The 17,145-nt window shown below is 33.7% G+C and overlaps 2 protein-coding genes across 2 annotated transcripts; one reads left to right on the forward strand and one right to left on the reverse strand.

Moving 5' to 3' along the window:
• Positions 1–2,965: 2,965 nt before the first annotated feature.
• LOC149909967 (uncharacterized) lies at positions 2,966–12,807 on the reverse strand. The gene is made up of 5 exons (XM_090120078.1): positions 12,515–12,807; positions 9,706–9,838; positions 8,506–9,610; positions 7,514–8,342; positions 2,966–7,427 (listed from the first exon to the last, which is right to left on the reverse strand). Exons 1-5 carry the CDS (start codon positions 12,632–12,634, stop codon positions 4,743–4,745), a joined length of 4,872 nt encoding a protein of 1,623 aa, XP_089976204.1. The 5' UTR covers positions 12,635–12,807; the 3' UTR covers positions 2,966–4,742.
• A 525-nt stretch (positions 12,808–13,332) lies between these two features.
• On the forward strand, positions 13,333–16,418 carry LOC149909968 (protein arginine N-methyltransferase 9-like). Its single transcript, XM_090120080.1, has one exon. The coding sequence runs from the start codon at positions 13,452–13,454 to the stop codon at positions 15,648–15,650; it is 2,199 nt and encodes a 732-aa protein (XP_089976206.1). The 5' UTR covers positions 13,333–13,451; the 3' UTR covers positions 15,651–16,418.
• The last annotated feature ends 727 nt before the right edge of the window (positions 16,419–17,145 follow it).

Below are 17,145 nucleotides of genomic sequence, written 5' to 3' on the forward strand. Positions count from 1 at the left end.
AAAAAGACGTGTGGCACTCGGGAACTGCCGCGGTAAAGCTATTGCATGCTATGCCTTCAAGCCACACCTCCGCGCCCGTCGGAGTGGGGAGCGTGAGGTTTTTTTTCGTTACGGAATTTCTGGATTCGGTCCCCGCGCTCAAGGCCCGCGATGGAAGCTATGCAATAGCTTTAAAATTTAAATACTAGCTCTAATTTCATTTTCTAAACCTTTTTATCGTTGTTTAGAATGTATTTCCTACTTAGTCTATCCTTTGTAACTTGCTAATAGAAAAATGTAAGCCACAAAAATTATTACTACAGTATTGTAAACCGTATAACAGTGTAACTGTAACAAAAACACATTAAATGTGTTCTTTCCTGCCCAAAATGTCCTTTCCTCACTCATTCTTAACTTTGAGCCAATGTAAAAAAGGCATATAAAGTATATTTTAATGTAATAATTTTATAATTGTAGTTTTAACGAACTGTTACTTTCTGTAAATTGTGTACATAGTTTTTCATTAGGCGGATCGACTGAAGAAAAACATTGGTGATAATATTCGATTTTATATAATTCAAGTCATAAGTGGTCAGAGGACATGCTTTCGTTAGCATTTATAATTAACAAGTATATAACCTTATTTATATGTATTAGGTTTTTTAACACAGGCAAATTTTCAGGGAGTTTATCAAAACATCCTAATTTTTAAAGCAGTATTACATTGAAAAATGAAATAGCTATCGCTTTCTCACACTGGAAATAATACTACTTCAAGACGTCATGGTAACCACCCTGAAGTCCCTGAACAAATATTATGAAAATCTATAAAGCTGAATGTTACAAAGAAATGACATTTGAATATTCTTAAAATTCATTTATCTTTATTTATTCTCGTCGATTATTTTTAACTTTTCTGTTTTATTTATACCACTTATACCTTTAATTATATGCAATAGTGTCGTGTATCTAAGGGCTTCTTGTGATGGATACTAAGTCTGCAATCGTCATATTTGTTATTTAGTAATTATTCAAAATATTTTTTGTAATATGCGAGGTTATAAGTGTTTTTTGTAATTAATTAAATTATAAGCTGTTCGACGATAGCAAGCATGTCTAAATATGTAAGATATTATTTAAATTTGTATTATGAATAGTTTATACTTTGTAATCACAAATACGTTTAATCATCGTAAGTAATTATTGTTTGAGTTTTATGGTTTGCAGAAAATGGTCAAATATTTTAAAAGTAATTGTTACTTGCGTATATATTACGTTACATTGATTATTATTTCACCTATATACTGGTGGATTGGTCTCGATTTGAAATTACAACAATAAAGTTTATGAGTACACACAATGTGTACGAAATTGACTCGGAAACGCATGTATCAATTTAATGGTAAATGAAAATAAAAAATATTTTTATATAATTAGTTTTGTATTGTGTCGGAGTATAAGTCCGACGGTGACTAATTGAATTACACCTGTAACACTTCGTTGACATAATAAATTATTAATAACTATAACAATGGTTTCATTTATCTGACCTTATCCGAATTTTAACCAGCTGCTCATGCGCTTTCATCAGCGCTCTTCACAATGAGCAGCGTTGGCCCAACGAATGATCGTCGATGTTTGCCGCCATTATGCCGATTATGAATAAACATCCTCCAATGAAGACCGATCATAGCTATATGCACTTAGGCTCTTTACACTATCGTAATTGCCTCTGCTTGCCCAACGCTGCCCATTATGAAGAGGGCCCATCAAACAAAACAAATGAACGTCTAAGTTTGCACCCATGTTCGCCTCTTCCGCTTCACAGTCGATGTTGGCCAAATGATCGACATTCATTGCCGCCTATGTGGCAGTTTACTGCTTTTTTTAGCAGGATTGAGCCCTTATTTTAATTAGATAAGTAATTAATTTATCTTTAAACTGGCATTCCTTTATGTTTTCAGAAAAGTAGATAACTACACACATCAAAAAAGTCTAGGGATATTTGGTATTGCAAAAAAAATATCTCAAAATCTATGACGAATTTTGTGATATTGCAAATGGAAGAACTATACCACGATATTCAAGTTTTACACAGAAGTTTTAAATTAGCTTGCACACTCGCTCGTCTCTAATTAGGTATGTCAAACATGCTCAGGATATGTTACAACAAATACTACCTCTAAAAGATTTTCGGCAAAATTTAACTACGGCTCAACAAATTAAACAACAAATTTGTCGAAAAAAAAATGGCTAATTTTAGTCAAAATTTATAGATTTCTGACAAGAAATGAAGATCCTTAGGAAAGAATAGAAAAATTAACATTTTGATGAAAATTTAAAAAAAACATCATGAAATGTTTTTATTATTTTATTATTATTAAAATGAGCTATAATTCTTCCATTTACAAGATCACAAAATTTTCCATAGATTTTGAGATATTTGATGCAATGCCAAATATCCCTAGACTTTGTCTACGTGTGTACTGTTAGTAGTCAGTAGTATCGATATCATTTGGATAAGTTATAATAGGTTAGTACTCTTTCATAACTTTCGAGGAAGAATATACGCTTCTACTTCTTTGAGAATTGCAGTAAGTAGGTAAATCACACTTAGACCGCGCTGCTTCGCTTGGCTGCTCGCTGTACGGGCATCCACCTATTGACATTTGGTCTTGGACGATGGGACTACATTTTTTCGTCCTATACTACTAATATTATAAAGCTGAAGATTTGTTTGTTTGAACGCGCTAATCTCAGGAACTACTGGTCCGATTTGAAAAATTCTTTCTGTATTAGATAGCCCATTTATAGAGGAAGGCTAGAGTAGTTATAGGCTAAATATCATCACGCTGACTAACAGGAGTGGAGCAATGCGGGTGAAACCGCGGAGAACAGCTAAGTTATATAAGTATGGCTGGACGAACAATTCGCTTTTTCCTATCGAGATCTCAGGGGGTAAATAAAATAACGTTTATCTATTCATACGATTTATTTTATGAGACAGGTATGTTATCACAAAAAATAATATTATACTGAGGAAAAAATAACAATCTACCACATAATCTAATTTAATCACACATACAAAGATTCACCGACTTCAGAAAGTTCTAGTACCTACCATTTTTAATCTGACCATGTTCATACTGGTAACAAAAATATATCTGCCAATAATTATCACTGGGCACACCCAATACCAACTCAAATTTTAATTATAAATCAATACATGATATAGGTAATCATATTTACAAAATGTTATTAATTTTCAATTGATGGAAGAGAATTTTTAGTCATATATGCACTGCAAACTTAAATATCACACTTCTTAATTCTTATATCCAACTAAAATTGAGTTAAAATACTCATATTCCTCAATTTATTAAATTTAAATAACAGCAGCTATCTTATGTGTTTGTTGATCAAATAGCTATTTCTTTTTTTTTCTAACATGTCATTGCATTGCTAAACCAAACTGTAAACTTTAGAAACTAAAATCTAATTTAACATACAAGCCCACAGCTATCAATATTCTACATAGATGATTTCCTTTGGCAAATATGATATTTAACATGATCCACACTTCCCTTAAAATAAAAAAAATTTGAAACGACACATACATAATTTTATGTATTAAGGTCTCTATACAAAACATTTGAAATACAGTTCGATTCAAACTTAATGGCGGTTCGGAAGTTAGGTGCAGGTGCGAGTGCACGTGCGCACAGGTCCCTTAACGTCCCGCTAATACCTAAAATTGTTTTCTGCGCATCGGTTCGTACAATGTTCCGAGCCGCCATTAAGTTTAAATTGTACTATACCTGAATTTACGACTACCGACAAATTTTATATTGCTTAATTTATATAAAAATCTTAACATTATCTAGCAATTACAAAGTCACATTAATGATCGAGTTAATCTAAGGAACGCAGTATAAAATTGTCCATGTGCTGAATGGATTATAAATAAAAATATTCTACAAAAGTAACACTTAAATCCAAATAACTAGTGACTTATCTACTAATACTTACAGCTAATACAATATGGCAAATATGTACAAAATGGCAGCCTTATAGCTGGTGAGATTTTATTATTTACAAATGATTTATAGGTAATCTAATCTAAAGGCTAATGGAGGACACCCCCTCTATGATATGAGAACGAATCCTAAAGAGTGAGAAAAAGCACCAAAATAAACTAGCGTAAGAAAAACAATTAAGTTAGATAGATTTACAGGTTTGACCTGTTTACTTTATGCAAATAGATTAACTGACTGTTTTAGCTGTTATTAATCAGGTATATGAAATTTCAGTCATATATAATCACATTACTGGCCTAAATTAATATAATGGAAAATTATTTTTAACCAAAAGAAAAATAGCATGATTCCTAATTTAATATATAGTCACAAATTAAACAGTTATATTTATTTGCAATACAACTCTGCACAATACATGAGAATCATCTTAAGTATTAATTTTAATTTGATATTTAATAAATGTTTGTAACTACCAGTATCTACACGAATAAGACATTTTTTATTTATGGAACAACTAGTTAATTGCTATAATATATATTAGTGTTATTTACAAAGGCATACTGTAATTTATAGGTACTAAACTAAATGCAAAATTAGATATTGTAATAATTGTACTCTGAAACATATCAATAAGTACACTTACATCCTAATAACTGCCTTCAATAATCTTAAATCTTACAATTAATCACTTTAAACTAGACTATAACAATAAAACCTCGATAAACACTAATCGTCGTCAATAGTAATTACCGTAAGTATATTATTTTCAAAACCCACCGAATCATCATCGGTGAGTTCAACTACATCTTTGTTCTCATTGCTGTCTGCTTCTTTCTTTTGGTACAGAGACAGCACGTCAGATATTATTGGCGCGTGAGCCATCTCATGTATCGTGCTCTCGGCTGTATCCGCGGAATTCTGACTATCTTCATTCTGAGGATCGTCCATATGACTATTGACGTTATTCTGAGGCAATTCCCCGTTTTCCTCCTCAGCATTTTCGCTTTCATAACCGTAAAACTTTTCGTCGTCTTTCTCATCTACGGGCACATACGAGTTGATCAGCTGCGGCAGGTTCGCGTCACTCGTAAACACTTTCGATGGATCACTGTCTTCTTTGTCGCACGCGTGTTGCGAAAACAGTTTCGAAGATGTAAAATACTTCCGGCATTGTTGGCATTGATTTTGCAAATGTGCCCGATAATGATTGTGCAAATTCGGGAACAACCCCGAGCACACCACGCATTTTTCCGGTTTGATCGTGGTCCGGTAATGCATCTTTTTGGTCGACTTGTGCACGTTCTTCATGTGACGGATGAAAGGCCCATATTTAACGAACGCCTCTCGACAAATGCGACAACGAATCGGATGTTTTTTATATTTTCTACTTCGGTGAGAAAACGCGTGTATATTGAACGCGTCAATTGTTTTAAATTTGAGAGGACAAAATCTGCACGATATAGAACCGGATCCTTTGTGTAGTATATCGTGTACCTTTTTAGTTTTGAGCGTGAGAGGTTTGAAGCAAAACTGACACTCTTCATACTTCGGCCGAATATCGTTCTCCGCGTTCTCCAAAACTTCATCGTCACTATCGATGTGACAAATGTGGTTGTCATAGTCGACCCGCGAAAAGAAGTATTCACCGCACTTCTTGCACCTATTCTCCTCGTGATATGCGAGATGTCTGTGTAGATTGTAAAAGATTTTGTTGCAAATATTACATTTCTCTTCGATAGAATCTTTCGGTAGTACGACCCACTCCTTATTGTCGCCGTGAACATCTCGCATGTGATAAATAAATTCGCGGAACTGCACAAATGTTTCATCACAATGTTCACACTTTGTCGGATTCTCCACATTATGTTGGGATAAGTGATGATTCTTATGCTTTCTATATGTTGTCATGGTGTTGAACTTTCTGCTGCAGTAAAGACATCCATAGTACCCTATAGTCCTATGATAAAGCTTGTGAGTACTGAGGGCATCCGAATTTTCAAATACTCTAAAACAATAATCGCATACAATTTCCTTTTTGCTCTCTGAAGCTTCTTTGAACGACTTAATGCCGTGCTGAGTTCGCATGTGGCAGTCTAACTTCACTTGAACATGGAATGCCTTGTAACATATATGGCACTTCACTTTTCTAGGATATATTTCAGTATCACCAATCAATTTCTTTTTCTCACAGCTGAACGCAAGATGGCCTTCCAAGAATCTCAGCGTACTGAAGTAATCGAAACAATAATTGCACCGTAGCGAATTATGGTAGTCAATGTGCCGTTCGAAATTACCTTTGGATGCGAGTATTTTGAAACATATAGAACATTGCAGGTCTTTCAAAGGTCCATCGAGGCCTGCATTCTTTCGATCGGCAATCCATGTCTCGTCTATATCGTGTGCGTCTCTCAAGTGATAATGCAAGTCATAGCCTCTTGTGAATGTGTCATCGCAGTGAGGGCATTTCAGAGGTTCATCAATGTATTTCTGCGTCAAATGTCCTTTGATGTGAATGCGATGACTTTTTAGCGAAATTGTTTTCTTCCCACAAAATTTGCACTTGAAGAACTCTGGTTTCCGAAGATGAGCCTCTTCGTGGTGTTGCAGACGTCGCGCATCTAAGAAGACCTTAGCACACAATTTGCACGGATAGTACATAGGCGGGGGAGCATCCGGGTCGTCTTTAATCATTTTACTTTCGGGGTGAGTTCTTCTTAGATGACGAATAAGCTTCACCAAGTCTGGGTAGTATCTTGTACAAATTGGACACTTTACTTTGTCCTTTCTGAGTTTCTCAATCCTCTTCTTATGAGACTGATGGTCAAAGTTATGACCTTTGACGTGTCTCCGGTAGTATTCTTCTGCGATAAAGCCTTTACCACAAATATGACACTTAAACGGACCGTTATCATCTTCGAAATGGGTTCGAAAATGAAGTTCGAGGCGTCTCTTGTTTGTAAACTGTAAAGTGCAAATTTCACACTCATGCCGCGCACCGAACAGTAACGTCTTCGATTTGTGCCAACTCATGTGACATTTGAGCGATGCTTCCGAATCACACACTTTACCGCACATTGCACACGTATGAGAGCCATCAAAAACTGTTTTGTCGGCCGTGTTTGGTAGTTGAGAACCTATTATCGTATTATTTGCAGATTCCCCGCGCTTAAAATGTATGGCCATATGTGAGAGATAAACTTTTCTGTATTGGAAAACTCTTTTACAAATAGCGCACTCATAATCTTTATTCTGGAAGCGGGTTTGTTTGTGATAGTTCATATGCGCTTGCGCAGCGCGCAAGTGTTTGCTCTTTCTGTTGCAAATCGGGCAAGTCAGATGTATGGGATCTAAATTAGTGTCATGGTAGTGTTCTCGCATGTGTAGTTTGTAGTGACAATTGAATCTGAAGGTCTGTGAACAAAAGTTAAAAGGCATAAATTTATTGACATTGTACTGCAAATATAATGAAAGAACGATAATGTAAAGAAAATGCTTACCTCTTTGCAAACGAAACATTCGAGTTTCTTCTCAATATTGTTGCCGACATTAGTGTGCCAATTCATGTGCCGCTTCAGTGAAATGAGCGTGGGCATCACTTTATTGCACGTGGGACATGAGAACACGCCCGGCGCAGTCCCGGCGGAAGCCTCCCCAAAGTCGCTGTGACTCTGGACATAATCCAGGGGCTCCGCCTTTGTCACAACGACTTCACAAAAATCCGCCAAGTCCGGCGTTGGCGCCGTGATCTTCGGCGCTTGCTGCTTCATATGCAATCTGTGCACCAGTTTAATATGACTCGCGAGTCCGCTACAACTCTTGAACTGTTGCTCGCATTCCATACAAGTGTACATATTTCTCGGCTTTATGTTCGCCGATATGTGTTTCTGATTGTGCTCATATATCGCGCTCACTTTCATTTCCAAGTCACAAATGAGACAGCGAACGGCGCAGTCTTTGAGATTTATCTTCGCTCTCTTCGTTCCAGAGGTCATGTTGTGTTTGGTTCTCTTGTGTTGGATGAGTAGACGTTTATAAGAAAATTGACGTTCGCAAATATCACACGTGTTGTCTTCTTCTCCGTGGCTCGATTCGGAATCGGACTGGTTTAATTGATCATAATTCATCGACTGACTCAATAACTCAGAAGTGTCTCTATCTGGTGGTTCAGTTTTTACATTGACATCTTCAGCATGTCTAGCCGCATGAGTAGATAAGGCTTTTTTGTATTTAAATTCTTTTCCACATATTTCACATTTGTATGGTCCGCTCGTTATTGATGAGTTGTATTCCGAATGTGCAGAAGCTGAATCATCCAAAGTACTAGCCCTGAAATTTTAAAGATTATAAAACATAGGAATTTTAAATTCGGATAAAATGTAGGGAATAAAGAGACCTTCAATAACAATTAATAAAATCATGCAGATTTATTAAGTTGACTTTATCCGGAGCCCAGAATATGGCCATTGATATACAATTCCAAAAAAATTACCGTGATTCTTCATCGCCTACATCTTCAACAGCTTCTGTATTGCTCATGTGTGTAGCTAAGTGCGCGATAAGAGCTTCTTGGCTAGGGTACTTTGTGGAACAAAAGCGACATGAAAAATTATTGGGTGAAGTGGGTTCATTCTTTTTTACAGTAGTTACGGGAAAGAAATGTGCTTTTAAATGCAAGAAATAACTAGCTTTTTTCACCAACGATTTGTTACAAATTGGGCACACAAATGAAAGCGAATCGTCTCTTTTAGGACACACACGAAAGTGTGCTGTGTAGGAATAATAATCGTTCAATGGTTTGCGACAATAAAAACAAGGTACAGAGATTTTCCCATTTTCGATTTGCGTTGCAGGTGTTTCTTTTTTAAGAACTGCAGCGTGACAAACTCTCATATGTTTTTCTAAATTCTCGATATTTTTAAACTTCGTCGAACACATTGTACAATCTATTTTGTTTTTTATCGGCACAGCATCAATAGGTTCTAAGGAAATCATAAGCTCCTTATCGAGTTCAATTTTTCCACACACGTCCACATGTCTCTTAAGCATTATATTCAATTTAAATGTTTTGCCACATTTTTCACATTTAGAAACATCTTCGACATCGTGAGCGTCGTTTTGCGGAGTCGGAGTGCTGTCCAGAGGTGGAGTGCTAAGTGGAGGCGGAGCTACAGGCTGCTTAGGTACCACAGTCTTTCTTTTGCTATGGCTTTTTTTGTGTGCAGACATGCTAATATAACTTTTAAAGGATTTCGAACAGATATCGCATTTGAAATCTAGCGGTTCATCTGAGTCTGTCCCAGCAGAATAGAATGATGCGCTGTTATCTTCAAAATCTGAGTCGTCTCTGACGTCATCACAAACTTTTCGTTTTTTCTGAGACTTTCGCAGTTCTTCAACTCGTTTGGAAGTGCCAGGTTGATAATCGTGGGAAAAACTACTGTTAGATGTATTACCGATGCTCTCTCCGCTTCTCTTGCGCACTCTACTAGCGGGTGTTACTTTACTTTCTAAGGACGAAGATGGTTTAGAAGCGTCTGTTGAGAAGGCGGAATCACTGCTTTGTCGAGCAATAGGTGGTGGAGTTGAACTAAAACCTAAAATGATATAATTATTGAATAATGTTAATAATTTTAAAATTTCAGAAACACAGTATAGGTATAATACCGCAACTACAAAACAAACTACTGACCTGGTGGTGGAACATAATTACGTCGCAACTCTTGATCTGACCTTTCACATTGTTGTTTAAAAATATGCGCACTGCTTAACTTCTGAATACATTCGCTGCATATTTTATCGGGGAGACCGTCGCCTTCTTGTATCTAAAAAAGTCGTCAATCATTTTAAAGAACTTACGGAAACGTACGTAAACTTACGGAATTTTCGTCATAGACCCGAGCCATCCCACGACTGTGTGAAGAATTGAAATCCAATCAATCATGAATTTCTTTACATGTTTATTTTGAAATTTAAAGATCTAACAATGCCCTTAGTCTTATCTGTTAATTCATCTTATTATGAATTCGTATACGTACGAACACGAGTACGTACACGAGTACGACCATCGGGAAGTCTATCATCATAACATAATATGCTTCATGGCTACCTCCTCAATATAACTAGTCTTATTTGCAATCTTGTTATATAACTATTTCATTTTGACCGAATCTAGAATGTATTCATCGAATCAACGTAATAAAAAAATATTACTATTCAAGCAGAAATACGTTCTATATATCGTTATCTTACGATCAAATTAAAATAATACATTAGTATTCTAGGAAACCTGCACAAAAATAGACAAACAACAAGATAAACACAATAGCTTTGGAAACATAGACATCAGATCAGAAATTGGATTAACCAGAACAAGGCACATAAGTCTTCAATATAAGAAGACTGGAAATCACAATGCGACGGAGACGGAAGGTGTGAAAATTTTAAGTTAGATAGTTAATAGTAGATGAGCGTTGATAATAAGACATTCGAAATATGCGCTACGAATTCAGAACCTGCCGTCGTATTTTAGAACGTCGTTTTAAAAGAATGAAATATATGTAGGCAAACAATTAGTAGATAAACAACAAAAAAAATAAACCAATTCATCAGTTACTGACCCAGTAATTGGATTATACTAGTATAACAATACTAAGGGCAAGGGGATAATGAATGAGAGGATGGGTTTATTTGTGAACTAATCAAAAATCATCATTTTACTTCATCTGTCAATTTGAATTGCCCATAAATTAAAATATTGAATTGAATTGAATTTGAATTTCCAAATAGCCACTTTTCCTTCAAAAATTTCACAAATAAATCCTCACATTGCTAACATTGGTACTTATTTGCAGTATCTACATTAATTACTAATTTAAAAGGATTCCAAGGAATAAAAAATTAATTAATATAATTATACTGGTCATAAGAAAATTATAAGAATAGAAGAAAACCAACAAAGACAAAAAGCATAAATATAAAGACACCAACTTAAAATTCAAATGAAAAAAAAAATGAATGAGAAAATTATAGAAATCAAGGCATTGAGATCTAACTTAACTAAAATATCAAAAATAATAGACTGAAAGGAAAGATGAGTAAAAGAAGAAAGTGAAAAAGGGACTAGAGCAAGTCAGGATACAAAAGTGAATGAAAATGTTTAAAGGGATGAAGTAAAGATCTGAATAAGAATAGTTTTAAACAATAATAGTGTATGAGTTGAAGCTGGAAACATTGCGTTAGTAATAAATGCAAATTCACAGTACAATCAAAAAATAAAAGCTGGGTTAAATAAATTTAATAAAAATCAAAGAAAAGATTATATGTTTCTCTTATTTAGTTTAATATTAAAAAATTATAAACAATTTAAAGACGGTCATAACTTTCTTAATGATCATTCATAGATTTCAGATAAGGATTTCAAAGATTAGAAGAATACAATTGTAAATAATATATTAACAGATTTATGAATCAAACAGTTCACTTAAAATCTAAGGTTATAAATAAACTAAATCATGAAAGTTATACGGAACCAAAATTCAAATCTGACCAAACACAAATTATTTAAAACTTTGTTCTGAGACTGATTATATTGAAACTGAAAGTCACTTGTGTATTTATTCATTCAATTCAATAATGCCTTTATGGTATTTGTTTAAAGCAGGATTCTCTTTAAAATCGGGTATCATGTAAGTTTCTGTTGGTAGTCAACTACTTATATTCCTTAATGGAAGATGATGTTACAAACCTATTGTTAATAATTTTTCTATTTTGAGAGTACATTCATCTTTTCTTGTTTTATATACAATTTTTCAATATAATAATTAATATGAATGAAGAACTGTTTGATTTAATAAATTTCCTTTATAATAATAAATATCATTCCTCAATAATATGTGATTCAGTGACTATTCATTGCAAATGTTTTTGGAAATTTTCACTATCTCTAAGTTCAATTTGTCTGATAAATCTGTTTCAGATTGTATTTTTTTTCTTCATTTGTATCATTCAAGTATTCCTGTAAAATTGTAATAACAACAAACACTCCTAACTACTGTTATCTTAGATGTTATAACTTTATTAACAATTTAGAGTTAGACAGTAAAAGATTGGAATGGGATCAACTTTGAACCAATCTTTAATTTTAGAAATAAATTTTCTCAAAAATTTATAGAAAAAATATTACTGGCCTTAATTTATGAATATCAAAACAAATCATTATGATTGCTTTTGGTATGAATTTCGAGGCCATGAATTAAATTGTTGATACCAATAAGATAGAAGCAGAAACAAGAAATTTTGATAAATTTAACAAATCAGACAAACCATTAAATATATTTAATAAAGAAGATAGAGCTTATAATAAAAATGCAATTATTGATGTAATTGATGAAGAAAGAAGTCGCCAATCTGTGAAATATGATCTCGCAAATAAGGTATTGAAAGAAACAAGATGGTTGTCCCGGTTTCGTATTTCTGAAAGTTGATAACAAGCAACTTACTTTAACCCGCGCACATTCCATAACCATCTCGGCGAGTTGCAAATTGTTGTCCACCGTGAAGATGGAATAGAAATCGCCAAGCTTGAGGCAAAGCCTGCATTTTCCAAGCTTGAGTGCCATATTGATTTGTTCACAATCAGCTTCATTTCAATCCAACATCACATCTGCTGATAAAGATCTTTAACTATTATCAAATAACATTGCTTCATGATTAAACGCACTTAAATTATAATAAATTAATAAAGTTTAATGAGAAACTATGATAACATGATCGAAAAATAGAAAACAACTTACAAGCCGGTAAAGTAAACTCCAATTCACGTTCACGATTTCACGAATCACAATTAAGAATTTTACTTCATAGAATCGAACATAGGTCGATGAAAGTTACCTGTTATAAAATAAAATACTAAGAAGTATATTTTATACATATAATTTTAACAGTTTCATTTCTTAAAAAGAGCAAACACAGACATAGTTTTTAGTAACAGTTTATTTATTTATATGTACTGAAATAATTGATCAATTATACATCTAAAATATTTTGTTCATGAGATTGCTATATAGTTTAAAAAAATTCTAGTTTTGCAAGTTTTCTTTAAAAACAAACATTATGTTCAATAATATAATAATATTTACAGTAATTATACCCACACACAATGGTAATACTGTGCCTTAATAATTGCTTAAATTATTAATTATTAATATTGAACTAAAAGACATGTATCAATGACCAAAAAGAGACTTAAAAAATAAACGTGACAAAAATATTGACATTTCCAATTTATTTGTTTTTACTTTTTATTTGTGTTCAATGTTCATCCGCCAAATATTGTTTCCACTGTTTCTGTAATTAGAAGAAAGAAAATTTTATAAATACGTATTAATATAAACGTTAAAATTTTAGTAAGTGCTATTTATCGCTTATATTGTAGAAATGGGCACCCCAACTTCAAATGCACGTGAATACATTGATTATGGACGACAACTTTCTTCAAACGAATGTTATGCAAAAGCCTTTGATATGTATATAACGGCTTTTGAAAAAAATCCAGACTTAAAGAATCTTTACGAGCGCGAATTTCGTAGTGTAATCAACAAGTTGAATGAGATGTTAGCTGCGGGAGATAAAACTGACGACATATTTTGTAATTTTTCGCGAGCCATATTTTTATTTCCTGGTAACATGTACCTGTTGAATGATGTCGGTAAATATCTCTTCAAGTTTGGTTTCTACTCCGAAGCGTGGTTTCACTTTCAAAGAGCTCTTAAAATTGATGCCGGCTTTGTAAATGCAGAAAAGAACCTGAACTCCGTAAAAAACCTGATGGTTGAACGATGGCACTTTAAAATGTTAAATGATAAAATACGCAACGAATCTTATCGCGCTGCAATACATGATCTGATTTCCGAGGGGACTGATATTGTTCTAGACTTAGGGTCTGGTACAGGCCTTCTTTCTCTGTATGCTAGCGAATGCAACCCCAAGTCTATAACAGCTTGTGACAGTTCTGAAGTTATGGCCAATCTATCCAATGCAGTTTTAAATGATAATGCAGTGAACATTGAATTTAGTGTTGTAAACAAAACTTCAACTTCATTGAATCATTTTGATATTGGTGGAATGCATAATGTTCTCGTCACAGAGTTGTTTGATGCCGGTCTCTTTGGAGAACATATTTTAAAAGCTCTAGATCATGCATGGCAGAATTTGCTTCACGAAGATGCTAAAGTTCTACCTGCATCTGTTCAATTCTATGTTATGGGTGTTGAATGTCAATATCTGGTTGACAAATACCAGCTATGTCAAGTTGCAAAGGATCTCTTGAATATACCATCATTAACTGTCCATACTTATCAATATGATGAAACATATGATTGTGAAGACATCACCTTATTTAAAACGCTAAAATATATAACTGAACCAAAATGTTTAATGTCTGTAGATTTCAATGATTTTAACAGTATAGAGGATCACCTTCAGAATACAGAGCCTTATATCACGCAGTTAGCTGTAAATCAGAGTGGAGAGCTGAGCACTATTATTGGGTGGTTCAATTTAATTTTATCAGACAAATACAAACTCACAACTGACCCCAGATCTGACAATAGAGCTACTGCATGGGATCATGCAATATTTTTTGATCACATTCCAAAGAAGGTGATTGATGATCAAAGATTAGTGTATAAATTTTCATTACAATCCGGTAGAATAGCACTTGTACCGGACTGCAATGTTAAAATCACTAGAATTTCAACAGAAATCATTCGCTTCTTAAATGATACTGAATACATAAATAAAATTATGAGTTGCTTGGGACTGGCCTGCGTGTATCTGGGTCAGTTAACAGAAATGTCTGATATGAGCATTGCTGATTTAAGTCCATTTCCCATATTTGGATTACAAATGTTAAAGAGAGGTGCCAAATCCCTGGTTTGCTGTGTGAAGTCTGAGGCGGATAAGCAATTCTTTGATGAAGTTTTTAAAGCTAATGACATTGATGAAAGCAAGATAACATTTTTATGTGGGCCAACATGGAATACAGACTGTTTTAATGAAGATAAATACCATGCCATCTTCTGCAATATTCTAGAACTTGCTGGAGATATAGACTTACAATATAAGCATATTAGCCATTACTTGAGACAGAACCACCTACATCCTGGAGGTCTGTTCTTACCGTCAAGAATAACACTAATGGCACAGATCGTTAAATGTGACTGGTTTGATGTTACTAACAGGCTTGATGATAGGAACGTCAGTAACTACAAGATAGCTGAACATATTAATAAATATCAAGCGTCCCAATGCTTCTGCCTTGATTTTTCTCTTCTAAACCACATTCCATTATGTGACCCGGTAGATTTAGGAGAATGTATGAATATGGCATCAGATGTGATTAATGTGGGTATAATAAGAACTGAAGATGCTAATGGTGTTTTCTGCTGGTATAATGTAGAATTGATGGAGAACATGGGAGAAATCAGTACTAAGAGGCCTGGAAGTTTTATAGATGGTACTGCATTCTTGGCAGATCCCCATATATTAATGAAGAAAGGTGATATTGCTAACATATTGCATTGTGTTGATACGGATGGATCGTTCAAATTAATGCTGGATGTTGAAGCAACATAAACCATGATAAACGGCCTAACGTGAATGAAATACTAAACTGGAATCAATGGGGTAAGAGATATAAGAGAGAAAATACTAGTCACGTCTAAATGTTAAAGAAATTTACATTGTAAGCTATATCTTTAAATGATTGTTGTGCCATAAAAGTTTAGAAACGGTGTAGCCAGATATTGTCTATATATGTTGTATTAATGGTAGAACTATGGATGTTTTTCCTCTGAATGTCTTGTTTGTCTAAGATTTTAAAGTGAAACTTTTATTACATCGTCTCAAACTTTTTGGTCTGTGTAGCGCATGTAGCGTGTATCGCGCTGCCGAGTAGGTATACCTACTCGGCAGCCGACCGTCACGCGACATGCGCTACACAAAGCAGTGTTCGGAACCGTTCAAACAGTTTCACTTTTACCGTGGTTTCATAAAACCACACAACATTTTTTTATAGGTTCGATCCTATCAATAATCTTCAATATTTATTAACACACAATTTTAAATTACATTATTCATGAAAAATATGAGATGAACATTAATATAATATTATCACATATTAGATAATAATTTAAAATTGTTCTTTCTAATTGTAGCACATTTACACCTAAAAATATATGCTCATTGATTTCTAATAAAGTTAACTAAATTAATATATGATAATAATTGTAATTAGTTGTGTTAGAAGATAAATCTGAAGACTTCTAGTATCAAATTCTGTATACCATGTCTAGGAACTTTTTGGCGATGTTTACAATAAGTGTATAACAACATGTAATAAAGAATTTTATTCAAACAAACTATATTGTTTCATTATATTAATCATGACTGTTACTGGAACAAAAAAGCAAAAATCAATTAAAATTTTCAAAGAATAGAAAAAACTTTCAGTACTATATATTTATCTAAGGATTCTAAAGGAAACCCCGCGCCTACTATTGAGAGAATTCTCTCAGAAATGAGATAAAGAAAGACGCGGGTTCGAATTCCGCCTCGTGATCCAATTTTTTCTATTTAATTCTTTTAAAATTTATATTTATAGTTAACGCATTTGACTGCCATAAACCTAAACATCAAATTCGAGCAAAATTCATATAAAAAGCTCCATTGCGACGTGAAAGACTTACAAACAAACACAATTTCGCATTTATAAAATTTAGTTAATATAATAAATATTATCAATAAGGCGCTGCGCAAATTCTAATAAAATAATCTATTGTTATAAACTTTAAAAGACTTCATACATAAAAGTGAAGTCCCGTGTCCCCTAGTGGGGTATGGGGCAGATACATTATGCATAATCTGTTTCACTATTTATTTTTACTTCATGCATGGTAAAATAATAAAACCACATTTAAAAACCCATCATTTATTTCTCACATCATTCGCAAAACCATACATTACAACATATACAAATCGAAATGTATCACATTGTTTGAAACATTTGACAATTGTAAATAGGTTCTCATAAATTGGTGTTTAATAATTATTATTTTTTAATGTAAGATAA

This window comes from Colias eurytheme, chromosome 3 (genome assembly GCF_061535395.1).
Source record: "Colias eurytheme isolate Ceu_HAF_F1 chromosome 3, ilColEury1 Martin Lab GWU primary, whole genome shotgun sequence".
NCBI classification, from domain to species: domain Eukaryota; kingdom Metazoa; phylum Arthropoda; class Insecta; order Lepidoptera; family Pieridae; genus Colias; species Colias eurytheme.